The sequence below is a fragment of the Aythya marila genome (assembly GCF_965140915.1).
Source record: "Aythya marila genome assembly, chromosome: 2".
Lineage (NCBI taxonomy): Eukaryota > Metazoa > Chordata > Aves > Anseriformes > Anatidae > Aythya > Aythya marila.
This window is the reverse complement of record NC_139043.1, coordinates 156,691,392-156,708,253: the sequence shown is the minus strand read 5'-3', so window position 1 is coordinate 156,708,253 and position 16,862 is coordinate 156,691,392. Positions and strand designations below refer to the sequence as shown.

Here is a 16,862-nt window from a genome sequence, read left to right as displayed (position 1 = left end):
CGCGCGCGGAGCGGCGAGCTCTCGCGAGCGCTCTGAGGCGAGCGGCGGGAGGAGGTCTCGCGAGAGTTCCGAGGGGCGGGGGTGGATGGGGGGCCCGGCACGGCCCCGGTCCCGTCACGGTCCCGGGCCGCGTCCTGGGCCCGGCGGTGAGGCCCTGGCGCACCAGCGGTGCCCCTGCTCCTTGGTGCCTCCGGCAGCGGGACTGGCGCTGCTCGGGACACCGCGCGGAGGCGCCGGGAGCCGAGCGCCGCCCGTCCCCAGAGGGCCCTCGGTGTCCCGCAGCGCCGAGCGCTGTCGGCCCCATGTCGGGATCCGAGCCCAGCCCTGCCCCCGCTCCGCGCTGCTCCCCTGGCTCCCGGCTCTGCCGTGCAAATTGAAATACACGGGAAAGGCCGGGAGCAGAGCAGGTGGTGCTGTCACGGGACCGAAATGCCGCCAGAAGGGCCTCAGGAAGACGCTGCCTCAAGAGGAGGCTGTTCTCCAAAGGAAGGCCTTCAGCAAGGGACAGACGTGTTGTTAGCGCTGCACCTCGTTATTTAAAGGGGCGTGAGAATGACCTGGCCTGCTGGCCGTGCTACAAACCAGACAGAAGGTTATGGAAAAAGCTCTGAGAAGTTTACGGGTTCTGGAAATCTGACTGATAAAAAGATTTAGAAAGCTAAAAGCAGGAAAGCTCACCAAAAGCCATTGAAGGATAACTTAATATCTAAGTACTCTTATGATGATAAATCTTGCACTGCAAAAGTTCCTTTATCTAGCAGATAAAGGTACAATGTCTGAATTTGGACATAAAAACGTGAAACATATTTCTAATCTGAATTTAAGTGACTGACGTTAACCACTGGAAAACATTAATTATTGAGACACAGTGGATTCCTACATTATGCAATTTTTAAAGACTAGATACTGTACTAAAAGATGTGCAGTTTCACATCTATAACATATGGGACTGATGAGCTGATGAGACTTGCCCGGCTGTGTCTGAGGACGCATCTCCTTTCTTGTCTGACTTGCAAATGCGAGGGCAGGATTTCCATTCTTGTGCTGGTGGCCAGTTTTGCTAAGAAGGCCATGCCCATCGTGCTGAACACCAAGCTGACTGTGAGCCAGCAGTCACAGAATCACACAATCATTAAGGTTGGAAAAGCCCTCCAGGATCATCTGGTCCAACCAGCCCCCTACCACCAATGTCACCACTAAACCATGTCCCCAAGCACCACGTCCAACCTGTCCTTGAACACCCCCAGGGACGATGACTCCACCACCTCCCTGGGCAACCTGTCCCAGTGCCTGACTGCTCTTTCTGAGAAATGTCTCCTCATTTCCCACCTGAAGCTCCCCTGCCACAACTTGAGGCCATTCCCTCTAGGCCTATTGGCAGTTATCTGTGAGAAAAGGCAGACCCACACCTCTCAGGTAGGTGTAGAGAGCAATAAGGTCACCCCTGAGCCTCCTCTTCTCCAGGGTAAACAACCCCAGTTCCCTCAGCCGCTCCTCATAGGACTCATGTTCTAGAATGTGCTCTTGCAATGTGCTCTTACAGCAGAGAAGCCCAATGGGATCCTGGGCTGCACCAGGGAAAGCCTTGCCAGCTGGCTGAGGGAAGATCCTTCCTCTGCTCGGTGCTGGTGAGGCCACACCTGGAGTGCTGAACCCCCTGCTGGGCTCCCAGTGACAAGAAAGAGATGGACTTACTGGAGGGAGTCTGGTGCAGAGTCACCAAGATGGGGAAGGGACTGAAGCATCTGTTGTAGGAGAGGTGGAGAGTGGGGGCTGCTCAGCCTGGGGAGGCTTGCAGAGGCTCAATGTGTACAAACGCCTGATTAGAGGCTGAAGAAGCTGGAGCCATGCCCTCCTCAGCAGATCCCAGTGTCAGGACAAGAGACAATGGGCCCAAACTGGAAAATGGGAAATTCCCTTTGAACACAGGAAGACACTTTTCTTCAGTGAGGCTGGCTGAACACTGGCACAGGCTGCTGAGAGAAGCTGCGGTGTCTCTGTCCATGGGGATACTCCAACCTGACTGGACATGTTCCTGGGTGATCCAGCTTGAGCAAGGGGCTTTGGGCTGGAAGACTGCTGAGGGCGGAAGGGACCTCCTGGGATCTCGAGTGGTCACTGCCAACCTCAGCTCTTCTGTGATTCTCTGTCTACAGCCTGTCACGTATTCAAAATATCCAACAATAGCTGGTTAATGAACTCATAACTGCTGAGTACATCATGGCCAGTAGGAGGGGGAACCATCACTCAGACTGAGTGGTAGGTAACAATGTTAAACAATTAAATCAGGTGAAATGTGTTAAAGAAGAGCTGATGAGCTCATCAGGGAAATGAAGTGACTGGTATAGGAAGGAATTCTCAGTTTTCAAAGGCAAGTGCAAGCTTGTTCTGGAGAAGGAACAATTTTTGAATCATGCAGCTGAATGATGTTTCTACTGTATTCCTTCTCTACCTGATTTACTTGATTCTGTGGGTAAGTCTGTTGAACACAAGGAAGCTATTTTACTCTTAACTGTAAGAGTGACTAAGAAATTATTGAGTGTTTTGCTCAGTGGATCAGCTCCTCTGATGAGATAAGCTGCTTTCAATGGCTTTATTGATTTGTCAGTTTCTGTAAAGTTGGCACAGCGCAGCACAACTGGGAAAACACAGCACAATTTGACAGCTCAGCGTAGCATCGTAGCATGGCAAACCCTGCCCAGTGTAATACAGTTGGTGCAACACCGCAAAGCGTAATGCAGGCACAGAGGACCTGGCACAGCACAGCACAGCAGCACAGCACAGCGTGAGGCCGCTGGCACCACACGGCACAACGTGAACGGCATGGAGCAGCACTGCATAGCTCTTGCTACACAAAGAATTCCTGTTTGCAATTTTCACCAATTGAGCCTGACATGCACTGCAGCTAAGATTGCCCCTTTCTCCACACTAATGACAGAAGTTACAAATACCTAAGGAGAAACTGGGGAGGAAGAGACATCGGGGGTTTCCCCCTTAAGATGTCACGAGATTTTGGAAGGCCTAAGACAAACAGGAGAATGACAAGGGTTTGTTCAGCACCAGTGGCGTTTCCACGTTTTTGACATGTTAGGATCCAGCTGGTAGATTTGGATTTCTGGAATCTTCTCCTGCCATGTCAAGTCCAGCTCACAAAGTCCACTCTTCAGCTTACACCAAAGTGTGCAATTCTAATTACAAGGCATCACAGTGTTTTATCTGTGCTGGAGAAATCAGAACAGGAATAACTGGGTATAAAGAACAGAATGTGGCAGATTGGAAACTGCACCAGAGCTTTCCAATCCTGCTCCTCTCCTCTCTTCTGCATGTATCACCAGCTGGCAAAGAGGAAAAATTAAAATAGCTTTGGGACCTGCAGTGAGAAAAGCTTATAATTCCCAGAGGCAAATTTATCAGTTTGGGGAAGTCTTGCAGCAGCTTTGTATCTTCACAAATACCATCAGCAAGGGGTTGAAGAAGTGCTACTGCACTCCCTCACGCCTCAACTCCCTCTGGCTTACTGCTTCATGACTGGGGGCCAGAGCACATACACGTGCACAGGCCATCCCGTATTTGCTGGTTACTCCTCCACTTGCTGTTGTCTTTCCACGCCACAGCTAAGGCATACACCTCTCATGGACTGCAAAGATTCAGTCTGGAGCGAGTGGTCTGGTCGGTCCCGCTGGAGGAGGTTCGGTCAGAAGCCCTGCAGTCTTCTTGTCTGGTGTGCTGCCTGTCCCTGTGGCACAGGAGACCCTGCTGTCCCAGACTGCAGCAAAGTGACTCACAAGGGAGGAGACCGGTATTTGTGGAAGGCATTTTCCAGGAAGTTAGCCAGCTTTTCACAGTCGTCCTAAAATAAGGGGAAAAGCAAGCCAACAGATTAATTTGGCTTGGTACCTTGGATATCTCCTTCCTTATGTGATTGTGTATATCCCTTCCTTACATGATTCCATTTCAAGTCACCAGATTTTATATCTGAGGTTTGATATGGGAAGAGAACAACTCACAAGCAGTTCTGGAACATAGCACTACTAATTATTGTATTTACTGAATTACACCAAATGACCAACCAAGACTGGAACCTTATTGTGTCAGGTGCTGTACAAAGGCAAAAGTCAGTTCTTTGGAGTGTCCAATCTGAAGGAAAAAAACAGGTCCAGCTTTTTTTGTTTAGTTTAATTTCAACTTAACTAACTTACCACTGGATCTAAAGTTATTTGCTATGGCTGTTTTTATAGTATCCTTATTGCTTTACAGTATCCTTATTGCTAATTAAAATAATTTTTGTTTTTTATTGCTAATTAAAATAATTTTAAAAATTTTTAAAACACTTTTTGTTGGTTTGGCAACTATTTTGTACAGAAATCTTTTTTTCTAACACATTCAGGAGTAGTTGTTTTATAACACAATTAGAATGTTTATTCATTAAGAATTACTGAAATACATAATGATGTGTAAAGGATGCAAAACACCCACGTCTTGTGTCACAAAGGGTTTTGGGAACTGCCAGAAACTAACACAAAATTCTTACTCAAAAAAAAAAAAAAAAAGGTGACTGTTTTCTCATTGCTTAGAGGCACTCTCCTGTCCCTATTGTTGCTAAATTACTACCTTTCTTTTAAGAAAAAACTTGGATTTTGAAGACAAGATTTGTAAGGCATAGATGGTATCTTTTAGACAAACCACTCTTACAGCTGGAAAAGCAAATGAGCATTTGGGTACACAAGTCCTTCAGATTAGAAACAAGCAGCATATTTCCAAGCTAAATACAAGCTCAGGACACTTGCTCAGTTTAGCAAGATACATATCAGTTACACCATCTGAGAGAAAAGGTAGTCACTACCTGTGGAGTTAAAAAGACGTTAGAGAGGGAAAGACACTTTAAAAGGAAATTATCTCCTAGGAGAAAGAAAGAGAAAGGTAATTTGCAGTCTGGAACACAGACCAGTGAAGTATATTCTACAGTTCTAGAATGCCCCGAATGCCATGTATTTTCCAGAGCACAGGAGAAAGCACCCCACTGTTTCAGTGCCAAGCTGCACAATCACCATGCTCAGATGAAGAAAGGAAGAAAATCTAAATGTACTTTTTCTCAGGTGTACTCACATATATTTTTCATTCAGTGAAGCTGACCCCTTCCTTGTCTAATGTCAGCATCCAGAATGAGGAATTCTCCAAAACTTTGCCTACAGCCCCAGAATTCCTAACTTATACAAAATAAAAATAGATATATTTTTAATTCTCCCCATGCTGCCTTTCCTTGAGACTATTATGCTGTTGGAATGACAGGGCAGTTCTGCATTCTCACTTGGAACTGTCTGTAAACACCAAGGGAGAGCCTGGAAGTGCAATGGTGCAATGTTGGGGTAGGTCACTTCTGGCAGGCAGAAATTTGCAAAGGGACGTAAGAGCAGCTGTCTGCACAACACAGACTACCAGAGCAGTTTCTCTGGGAGACAGGAGGTGGCCTTGACTTCCTTTCCCATCACTCTGGTTTTCACATTCAAAATCAGTGTAATGTTGATGTAATTAGTGTTGTGACCCTGCCACCACAATACAGCTGACCCTTCATGCCCAACAGCATGGGCAAAGTATGGAGGGGGGGAAAAAAAGTGTCACTCACTGCAAAGGGAATTAGCACAGCATGGAGCTGCAGGCTGAGCATTGTGACTGCTCCTGGCTTCCAGGCAGGGAATGGAGGAGCTCCTACTCCTCTGAAGCATGAGGTGTCGTATGGATTTGGGGACTGCTGTGGCAGTGCTGTGCATGCACAGCTGAGATGGCAAGGAATGGCAAGCAGGCTTACCTCGTGGATGAATCCATAATGCACCAGCTCTGTGGCTAAGTCCTTGGAGTTATCAGCTGCAGAGAGGAGGAACAGTGAGAACATGAACGTTCATGCACCTCAGTTTCTCTTCTACTCATAAAGCACACCTATTCAATCTCACAGCACACCCGCATTATGCTTCATTACGCTTCAGGGGTATATGCAGCCTATTTCTGGCTGGCTAAGTAATTTCTAAGTAATCCTGGGGCAAATAAAGTACAGCAGTGAGCAAGGAATTAAAGCAGAACAAAGCACCAGTCAGGAACAAGCTCCAGCCCCAGATCACACAAAGCACAATAGTATTGGCAACGTGTCACGTTGAGATCTTTTGCTTGTTTTGGCTCAGCATGAAAAGAAAGCAGGCCACTACCTGTAGGCAGAAAAACACAAGGAGCTGGTGAAGCAGCAACTCCCAAGCATTAGTTCCCAAGCTTTATATTTTAATTTTGGCTGTAAGGCAGTCAATGAGCTCTAGCTGCACAGCTTCCATAGGACTTCTGCATGTTTTAGGAAGAAGCCGCTCTGTTGGACCTTCTCCAAGGAGAAGCACCCTTCCCCAGAGCCACAGGACTCCCTTAGAGGACAAGTCACCTTTTCCTTTGAAAGGTATCACAGACTGCACCAGCGCTGGGGAATGAGGGTAGAATTCACTCACTCAGTAGTATTTCCCTTGGAACTCCATGTCCCAAATTTCAGTCTTAAATGCATGCTCTTGATGGCTGCTCATTGGACTGCCAAAGTTCAGTACTTGAGAGTGCAAGCTAGTACTACATGCCAGAGTGGATAAGAACAGGGGCCACATGTTTATTATGGTTGGTTCTGCTTTCCCAGCATGAGAAGGAAAGAAAAACTGACTTTAAGCACAGTGTGTGACTAACATACTCTGAGCCTAAACCTCACCAGGGCTACCAGGCAATAAATCTGCATTCAATACACAAAAAACAAGTAAACCTACTGGGCAGCAAGTCGTAGCTCAACTGTCGATGCAATTTGTCCTCCAAGATCAACAGAAGAGTGAGCTGCAGAAAGAAGAGAGTGATCTTTACAAACACCAGTTTCTCTGTAAGAGACAACAGTGCTGGCTCTTCCATCAGCACTAGAAGCTGTTGGCAGGGGTGAGCAGAGAGGGTGTTGGTAACTGCTAACATGTTGGATGTCTTTGAGGGATACTTTGAGTGTATTACAGAAATGTTCTCTAAGCAGTCACAGATTAGCTGCAACTGTTAAATTAGAAAGAAGTAGAGTTAAAAGGTATCCAGACAAAGACATCAAGGACTACCGTCCTGAAGCCAGGGGGCTCTGGTGGCTTCATTCTTCTTTGGGTTTCTTTTGTTGTAAAAAGACAAGAGTACATTCTTCAGGTACCACAGCAAACTAGCTGAGAACAAACTTTGTCACAGTTGGATGCCAGAGATGGGTACAGAGAGCAGGTCTTGCCCCAGTGCCTCGTGTGGAGTTGGTGGAGCTGAATACTTACATGCCACTGGGTCTTGTCTTCATTCAGCTCCATGTTACATTGCATTTGCACCACCTAGAAGAGGGCAAAGGAAATATCAGCCTGGACACAGCCCCTTCAGTTCCCCCAGGTCTGCTTTGCTTCTGCTCTCCAAGCATGACTCTCAAAATCCTATTTGAAACCTCTAATTCCAACTGCCAGCCTGATCTTTCCCCCACCCACATTTCTAGGAATTGTCCAGGTGGAGCAGCTGAGGCATAATTTAGTCCAAAATCCAGTTATAAACTGTCATCATCAGCTGGTGGAGAGGTGGGTAAGTGAGGAGTCCTGTGCAAGGTGCAGCTGTGGGATAGCTTTACAGCCAGGATGAATTATTCTGCTTCATTTCTCAGGCATACATGTAGGTTCCCCCTAGAATCCTGCCAAAACTCTTGGTTGCATTTTAGTATTGTACTTGCTCATGTCCTTGAGGGATGACCAATTCTTAAATCAGACAAAAGTGCAAAACTGAAATCCTGAGTATTATTAAAGTGAAATACAGGGTTTCTTTTGGAACCAGGACTGCATCACATCACAGACCATTCAAATGCATTAAATAAACATGGGTTTTTATTAATATGTTTGAGTTCCTATGAAGTAACAAAATGGTTCACACCAGAAGTCATCTTGTCTGGGTAAAAGAAAGAGGGACAGCATGCCATTCATCAATCCAGAAAACGGGAAACCTAGTGAGGAATCAACATCCATGTTGCAAGCAGATTCTAACAGGATTTCATATATATTCCTTGATTTCAGGCCTATGCTCAGAGGAGAGTTATATGCTTATTCCTTTGTCTTGCCCAGTACCCCTCTATTACAACTCCTTGCTACAACAAATATCTCCAGGCATTTAACACTCTTCTCAGTTGGAAAACTTGCTGTCCTCTGACCTTTATCATCTCCAGGCCATCTCTTTCTCTTCCAAGAACTGGCCAACATGACTGTGTGCCCAAGGTGGGTGCCCTTTCCTTTACACAGAATTATGCCAGCACACTGGCCATGCGCTCCTTTGTTTATGCACTGAATTACCCTGAGCTGCCCAGCATTTTCCACATATCATCAAACAGAAGGCTCATGATGTCTGAGTGCATCGCTGCCACCTGTTCTCCATCTCTCTTTACTCATGATCAAAGAATCATCCAGGTGGGAAGGGACACCAGGAGGTCTCTAGTCCAACCCCCTACACAAAACAAGACTAACAGTGAATTCAGACCAGGCTGCCAAAAGCCCTGCCTGACTCAGTTTTGAAAACCTCCAAGGATGGAGATCCCATAACCTCTATGTGCCCCGATCCACTGTTTAACCATCCTCACCGTGAAAAAAATGTTCCTTGGATCCATCCAGAATGTACCCATTTCAATCTGTCTCTTCTCCCAATGTGCACCTCTGCAGAGAGCTTGGCTCCTACACAGAGCATGGCTTCTTCCATCTTCTCAGCAATCCCCTCACGGGTACGGGCAGGTTGCCATTAGGTGCTCCAAAGCCTTCCCTTTATGCAGAACAAGCCCTGCTCCCCCAGCCTCTTCTCCCAGGACCAATGCTCCAGCCCAGCACTGTTTTGCTGGCCCTCCATTGGACTTGTTCCAGTTTATCAATGCCTTTCTTCAGTGTCCAGATGCAGAATAATGACACCATGCACGTTTCTTTGCCCAACAATCCCACAGACACCTCATCCTAAATAGTTTTATTCACAATCTGCAACATTCAGATAGTTCTTAACAGACACAGGGAATGAAGAGTAGATGCCATTTTGGATGCTAAAGAAACCAGTGCTTTATGGAAGCACTGTGGGATTTCACCCTGACCTCCTGACCCACCTGACCACAACAAAAAAAACCACATAGACTAAAAGGAGTAGCTGTACACCACACTAAAATGGACATTTCTATTTATCACCATCTCCTCTAGCCTGTCTTTGCAGTTTTAATACAGCTCTCATATTTGGTTTTGGAGCACAGACGCTGATTATTGTTAGAGAGGGCTGAGCTGTGAGTGTGTGCATGATCCACATGTCATCAACATCCTCTTTTATCTCTTCTCACTCTTGCTTCTTTCTCACCTCTTCTGCTTCTTACATCTCTTCTCAGCTAAATCACACTACACAGATGAGGTAGTAGTTTGTACACTCTCCTGTGAGAAGAAACACAGTGCAAGTGGTATAACCTAATTAAAAGGAGTATTTCCATAAAGAAATGGTGAAATATCACACTGCAGTGCACATAAGAAGCCTAAAGAGGCTAGAAACTTTTTCACTTCAGTTTAAATTAACTGTTGTGAATGGTAACAAAGCACATGATCTTGAATGTGCTGCAGCATCTCCTGGATGGAGACAACTCCAAGGGCCTGCACCAGCAGCACAAACCCGTCATGTGGCATCAAGTTCACTCATTAATTTCAGCTGCTCTGGTCACAGTGCAGAGCAGAAGTCCTGTGCTCTACTTGCCAGCTCTTTATTCCCTCCCTTGGGGCTGGCACAGCTGGGGTGGTAGGTACTTGGGTGGTAAGTTACCAGCTCACCCACGCTGCTAAAAATGAATTCTTCGTGGTAGAGCTATCTCTAGCCAGATCAGCCAGCTGACCTCACCTATTGCAGGAGTGCATAAAGGGAAGTTGCCAGGGATGCGATAAGGACAGAGCTGTCCGATTCTTTGGCAGGGTTGTCACAGTTAAACTAGCTCTGAAATTCAGGATTAGTACTTTCAGAGCTACTGTCAGAGAACTAAGGGTGATTCAAAGTGAATTTTTCTAGGAGAAAAAAATGTGAGCAAAAATGTGACTGAAATGCAAAACTATTTAAAAGCAAATTTTTCAGCGGGCCAAAAGTATGATCCCTAAGAAAGACGGAAGACAGGTAAAAGCTGGCCTTTGCCAGCTTTTTTTTTTTTTTTTTTTTTTGCCAGCTTTTGCCAGCTTTGCCTCTGGCAAAGTAGGAGGTAAATCAGACTCTCAAGAAGAAAGGCAGCCTGGTTGCCTGCACTCTGCACCATCCAGTTGCCTTTCCCTGCTTTCTCCACGCACATGCATAAGCTCCAGGTTCTGATGTTTACTCCATAAAATCACAGAGATCTTGGAAGAGACTCCAAGATCACCCAGTCCAACCTCTGGCCTAACACTAACAAGTCCTCCACTAAACCATATCACTAAGCTCTACATCTAAGCGTCTTTTAAAGACCTCCAGGGATGGTGACTCCACCACTTTCTTGGGCAGCCCATTCCAATGCCTCACAACCTTTTCAGTAAAGAAGTTTTTCCTAATATCCAACCCAAACCTCCCCTGGTGCAACTTTACCTGTTCCCCCTCATCCTGTCACCAGGGATGTGGGAGAACAGACCAACCTCCACCTTGCTACAGCCTCCCTTGAGGTACCTATAGAGAGCGAGAAGGTCGCCCCTGAGCCTCCTCTTCTCCAGGCTGAACAAGCCCAGCTCCCTCAGCTGCTCCTCGTAGGACTTGCTCTCCAGACCCCTCACCAGCTTTGTTGCCCTTCTCTGGACACACTCTAGCACCTCGATGTCCTTCTTGTAGCAAGGGGCCCAAAACTGAACACAGTACTCGAGGTGCGGCCTCACCAGAGCCAATTACAGGGGGACGATCACTTCCCTAGCCCTGCTGGTCACACTGCTTCTTATACAAGCCAGGATGCTGTTGGCCTTCTTGGCCACCTGAGCACACTGCTGGCTCATATTCAGCCGACTATCCACCATCACTCCCAGGTCCTTCTCTGCCTGGCAGCTCTCCAACCACTCATCTCCCAGCCTGTAGCTCTGCTTGGGGTTGTTGCACCCCAGGTGCAGGACCCGGCACTTGGCCTTGTTGAACTTCGTGCAGTTGACCTCAGCCCATCAGTGCAGCCTATCCAGATCCTCCTGCAGAGCCTTCCTACCCTCAAGCAGATCGACACACGCACCTAACTTGGTGTCATCTGTGAATTTACTGAGGGTGCACTCGATCCCCTCATCCAGATCATCGATGAAGATATTAAAGAGGACCAGCCCCAGCACCGAGCCCTAGGGAACGCCACTAGTGACCGGCCTCCAACTGGACTTGACTCCATTCACCACGACTCTTTGGGCCCGGCTATCCAGCCAGTTTCTAACCCAATGAAGCGTACACCAGTCCAAGCCATGAGCAGCCAGTTTCTTGAGGAGAATGCTATGGGAAACAGTGTCAAAAGCCTTACTGACATCAAGGTAGACCACATCCACAGCCTTTCCCTCATCTACCAAGCATGTCACTTTGTCACAGAAGGAGATCAGGTTAGTCAAGCAGGACCTCCTCTGATAGCCAGGACTGCTGATAAATGATGGAAAGCAGCTTGGTCAGCACTTCCAACGGTTCTCTCAGTACCCTCGGGTGGATCCCATCTGGCCCCATCAACTTGCATACATCTACGTGCTGTAGAAGGTCACCAACCATTTCCTCATGGATTATGAGGGCCACTTTCTGCTCCCCATCCCCTTCCACCAGCTCAGGGCGCTGGGCACCCAGAGAACAACTGCTCTTGCCGCTAAAGACTGAGGCAAGGAAGGCATTAAGCACCTCAGCCTTTTCCTCATCTCTTGTCACAAAATTTTCCCCCCATATCCAGTAAAGGATGGAGATTCTCCTTAGTCCTCCTTTTTGTGTTTTTTATTTTTAAAAACATTTCTTTATCTTTTTTTAACAGCAGTAGCCAGATTGAGCTCCAGATGAGCTTTGGCCTTTCTAATTTTGTTCCTGCGTAGCCTCGCAACATCCTTATAGTCCTCCTGAGTGGCCCGCCCTCTTTTCCAAAGGTCATAAACCCTCTTTTTCTTCCCATGCAGTGCCGCAGCCCCTCCTGCACAATCCCTACCTTGACAACTGCACAAGGGATGCAGCAGGCATGGCACAGGTCTGTCCATGGGGGCTTGCTGGGCATCCTGCTGCTGCCTCCCAGAACAGAGTCTGCACTGCAGCCACGCTTGTTTGGGACTTGCAGGTTTGCCCAGCTGCAAGTTTTCATGAAATGTGTAGAAACTTAGCGCCTTTGAGATCACTACTCCTTTGTCAATTTGAGGAAAAACTACGTGTTTTGTTTGTGTGTTTGTTTGTTTGTTTTTTAAACAGTTGTTGAACACATTGGTCAGACAGATAACATACTTGCAGCACTTTCCTTGAGTCACCAGGTGAAAAAGCATATAACCTATTACAAGTATATAACAAATGCAGAGAGGGGAGAAGACATAAATGCTTAGGTTTACATTTACATTTCTCTAACATACCCAACTGAGCACCACAGCACTCAATCTAAAAATAAACACTGAACACTATGAATAAAGCATAACTTAAGTGCACTGAAAGCTGATTCTCAGAATGTTATGAAGAAACTGCTGATGATATACTTTTTGAAGGAAGGCATTTCACAGAACCTTGCAGGAATGAGAACTAGGTTCAGTCCTCCATAGCACTTTTAACATTAATTCAATATAAGTATGAAATTCCATTTGTTCCATCCATGGCAACACAAAGATAGTGCCATTGGTGATTGATGATGAATGACCTAAAAGTGTCAGTACAGGGAAATAACCTGTACAGGGAAATAACAGGTCCAAAATGTTTTGTTATTGTTGTTGTTATTATTATTATTTTGAAAAACAGAGGTGCATACGGACCTGTGAGTTCCTCTGCCTAATCTCAAAGATGGCTGGCAGTTCAGGAGACTGAAGTCATGATAAGAAGTGCCATGCTCAAGCCGTGCCCTGACGACAGCAGCCAACAACCTTGTCTCCCCATGGGCACAGCAAGCATACTGAGGGAAGGAATTATTCCCCTATGCTCAGCATTTGTTTAATTACACAGAATGACTCAGGTTGGAAGGGACCTTAAAGATCATCTAGTTCCAACCCCCCTGCCACAGGGGGTCTACATAGGGGTCTACATCCAGGGGTAGACCCAATATTTAGCCTCCAATAGACAAATTACATTGATAAAGTGGAGCAAGTTCAATGGAGTGCCAGCATAATGAGGCTGGGCTGGAGCACTTACGCTGGGAGGAGAGGCTGGGGAAGTTAGAAGGTTATGGAATCTCCATCCTCAGAGGTTTTCGGGACCCAGTTAGATTACTGATGTCCCTTCCCACTTGAATAACTGCATGACAGAACAAGACTCAGCACTGGAAACCAAGTCCAGGCTGGTCTCAATGGGAAATGAAGCACACACAGTTCCCTCGGTAGCAGTGATTAATCCCAGGAACCTGCTCCTCAGAGAAGTGGTGGATTTGTCATTTCAAAATGCTGTCAAGTCCATGTTGCCCACCCTTCCTGCAAACAACCATTAGACAAATAGATACAGAGTCATTGATTCAGAGACACTGAGTGAAATCCAAGAACCTGGGAAACAGAGATTATCTTGCAGATCCTATTCCTGGCACCTGAAACTGACTCTAGTACATTAATAATAGAGTAAATCATGAAAGAAGCCTGCAAAAGTACACTGCCACCACAGAATCCCCAAAAATAAGGGCTGAAAGGGATATCAGGATACAATCCTGCCCCAGACCAGACCCACCTGTCCTCGGCCTCTCCCAAAACATTTCTGACCTGAGCTAGATTTCCACAAGCGGGGACTTTGCCCCTTCCCAGCTGCCCATTCATTCTTACCACCATCAGAAACCTCCTCCTAGCATCCTCCCCGCAGTTTATACCAGTGATACTCTGTTCTGTCCCCCACGTGACGAACAGGTGCCTGTTCTCTTGCTGTGACAATCACTTGCATACTTCAGTCCATCTCCACTCTGTCTTCTCTTCCTTAAGCCAAACAGTGCCAGTTCTTGGGCTTTTCTAACAAGGCAAGTTTTCCAGCTTTGTTCTTTACTGGATGCCTCCAATCAGCCCCATCTTCCTCAGAGCACACGGTCCCATGCTGCAGCATTGACGTGCTCTGTTCAGCAAGGGATTACATCGTGGTTTTGGAAGGCTTCACTGCTGCATAAAGCATCCTGGCGTTGTGTTGGGCCTCCCTTGCCCTCCACCCTTCCACTCCCATCTGAGATCCATATACCCACTTGCAACAACCTTGCTGCCTGGGACTTCAGTGTCAGGTCAAGCAATCTCGTCTGCAGTGACAGGCAGAACAGGCCCTGAGCTCAGATGGCATCTCGGTTGCTCTCAGATACTGTTAGTACCAAATTTGATACTGATAATCAATTGATCAAACGAGGAGGAGGTTTCAAACCTGAACCGCAGCAACAAGGCACAGGAGATGCTGTGCCACCAAGTTGCCTGTGGATGTGTGAGGAAGGAAGGCAGAGCCAAAGAATCAGAAGCAATGGGGCTGCTCCAGACGGTCTCGGGTGAAATGCACATCACCAGCTCCAGCCAGAAGGAGCGTCGCAGCCCTGGGGCAGCCAATGCACCAAGAACAGCTCTCACCTGAGCTAGAGTTCAGTGCGTGGCTAACAGGAGAGATCCTGCAGTAAGGTGTCAGGAATGGAGACGTTATGCTTACTCCTAGTGGAGAACTGTCACCACCTGGATCTGACCTTACCTTTCTGGTCTCCACATCAAAGGGCTCTGGGGTAGGGGTCTTGGCTTTCTGAGTGTCCTCCTGGGGCTGGGAGAGTGCGCGTGGGAGGGCATGGGGTCTGGAAACAGCGAAGTTCATCAGAGGATAAATCCCATTCCTGTGCAGACACAGAGAGAGGACAAACAACTGAGCCCTGTCCTCTTACAGCCCTGGTGAAGGTCTGCAGGGAGGGTCATGGCCCAGAGCAGGGGGGCTGAAGCACTGGTAGGTAGCACAGGCAGGTAGCACAGTGAGGAGGCGGCAGACCTCTGAGCTCACCTCACCTGGCACTGCAACCCAGCTCTGCTCACCCACACACGGGGAGTCACAGAATGACCAAGGAATGACCAAGCACTGTCCTAAAAAGGCAATGCTCCACATGTGCTGCAGCACAGGCCCCTGACCCTGCCTCCCTGTTGTCCAGGGAGCAGAAGGCAGAGAGACACCATGGATGGAAGCTGGGTGTACACATTGCAGGTCAACCAGCACCACTTTCATGTCTGCAGTCAGGGCTATTTGTCTTTCTGGAGCCACCGCAGTGCCAGGCAATGCTTCCAGATATTGCAGCTTGTTTGTCTGTGCTTTCAAAGGTTTAGCATGGTCACCTGCATGGCTCGCCCAGATCAACTGCCACCCTCTCAAACTGCACTCTAGAGTTAGTAGGGAGTAGGGGACAAGCAATTCAGATGTAAGTGCTCTTCTGGAGAGAAGGAAGACTTCTCAACAGGAGCACAGGCCCAAAGAATGGGGTGAGTAATGGGATCCTGGGGACATGCCCACAACCTACCTGACATCTTCTAAGAATTTGTCAAGTTCAAGGAAGGAAACCTCTGAGTACCTGGAAGAGAAGCAGAACAAGAAGATTACTGGGGGAAGCAGGAGAGAAGAGCAGCACAGTCTACACCACAATGCCAGGATCATCACACTGGATAAAAATCCTGGGCTCAAACCTTTGTCTGCTCCAAAATCACCCTGCTAATTCTCACCTCCACTGTGCTCCAGGCCGACCCTCTCGCCGGATCTCTGCCATCACCATGTTCAGGTCCAGTTCCTTTATCTTCTCCTCCACCACATTCTCTGGCATCAGATCTAGGGCAAAGCCAGAAAAGGGCATCAGCTGGGAGGTCCTGCACATGGGGTTCCTGCAGCATAGTGCCCAGGGAAGGTCTGTGGGTCACTGCCTTTTTCTTCAGGCTCTGTTGGGGCTGGCATACAAGCTTGAATGGGGCAGAGTGATCTCTCACAGTTACTCACACTGGTTGTTGATGAAGCAATGTGCTGCCAGCAGCTTAAGGGAATGGACCTCAAAAAGCACACGGTGGAAGAGCAGGCTGTTAGCCGTCGGTCGCTTGTCTGGGTTGAGGGTCAAGCATGACAGAATGAATTCCTGAGGGTCAAATAAAAGGCATAAACTGGAGACAAAGCAGGATGTGGTCCTGCTTCATCTGCATCACTGCCAGCCCTGGCTGCCTCTCATGGGAAGCAGATGTGAGCAGCTGCTTCCTGCAGCACAGCACCAATACTGAGGGTGCTGCAGGTGGGCAGCATTCTGCTGGCTATCCACCAACAGTCTAGCTGCAGGACCTCTGCTCCTGGCTTGCTTTCATCCAGGTAGGAGTATGCAATGCAAGCCTAGAGGTAAGGAGAAAAGGCAGGGGTGTATTGTGGCAGCCAGCCAGGGTCAGCTCTGAGAGCAGCAGCCCTCCAAAGAGATGCTGGTGCGTCTGGAGAAAGGGTGGATGGAGCCAGCTGGAGGGATTCCTGACAGCAGCAGGGGAGGAGGGAGGCGTCTGCCCGTTTCTGCTCCCTGATGGCAGAAAAGCAAGATCCTCAGCTTTGCATGACACATGCTTCTTCTGCACTCTAGGGCCTTTCCCCTTCAAGTGTCCCTTGCTGTTTCTGTACAGGTATCTGGCTAGGGCTGCTCAGAACAGACACAAAGACAAAAAGAGGACCAGAGGAGAGATGTCTGTGGGGGTGCCCACACAGCCTAGCCACCCACGGCCACCAGCAGT

General features: G+C 47.8%; 1 protein-coding gene across 1 annotated transcript in view; it reads right to left on the bottom strand.

The window, feature by feature from the left end:
• Positions 1 to 129: 129 nt before the first annotated feature.
• The window catches only part of NRBP2 (nuclear receptor binding protein 2), a 33,195-nt gene continuing 16,462 nt past the window's right edge, over positions 130 to 16,862 (bottom strand). The window contains exons 11-18 of the mRNA XM_082755053.1: positions 16,102 to 16,234; positions 15,834 to 15,936; positions 15,635 to 15,685; positions 14,830 to 14,965; positions 7,305 to 7,358; positions 6,783 to 6,846; positions 5,807 to 5,862; positions 130 to 3,850 (exon numbers count right to left, since the gene is read on the bottom strand). Coding sequence (XP_082611179.1) covers positions 3,782 to 3,850; positions 5,807 to 5,862; positions 6,783 to 6,846; positions 7,305 to 7,358; positions 14,830 to 14,965; positions 15,635 to 15,685; positions 15,834 to 15,936; positions 16,102 to 16,234 — 666 coding nt within the window. The 3' untranslated portion in view covers positions 130 to 3,781. The remainder of the gene's footprint in view (positions 3,851 to 5,806; positions 5,863 to 6,782; positions 6,847 to 7,304; positions 7,359 to 14,829; positions 14,966 to 15,634; positions 15,686 to 15,833; positions 15,937 to 16,101; positions 16,235 to 16,862) is intronic.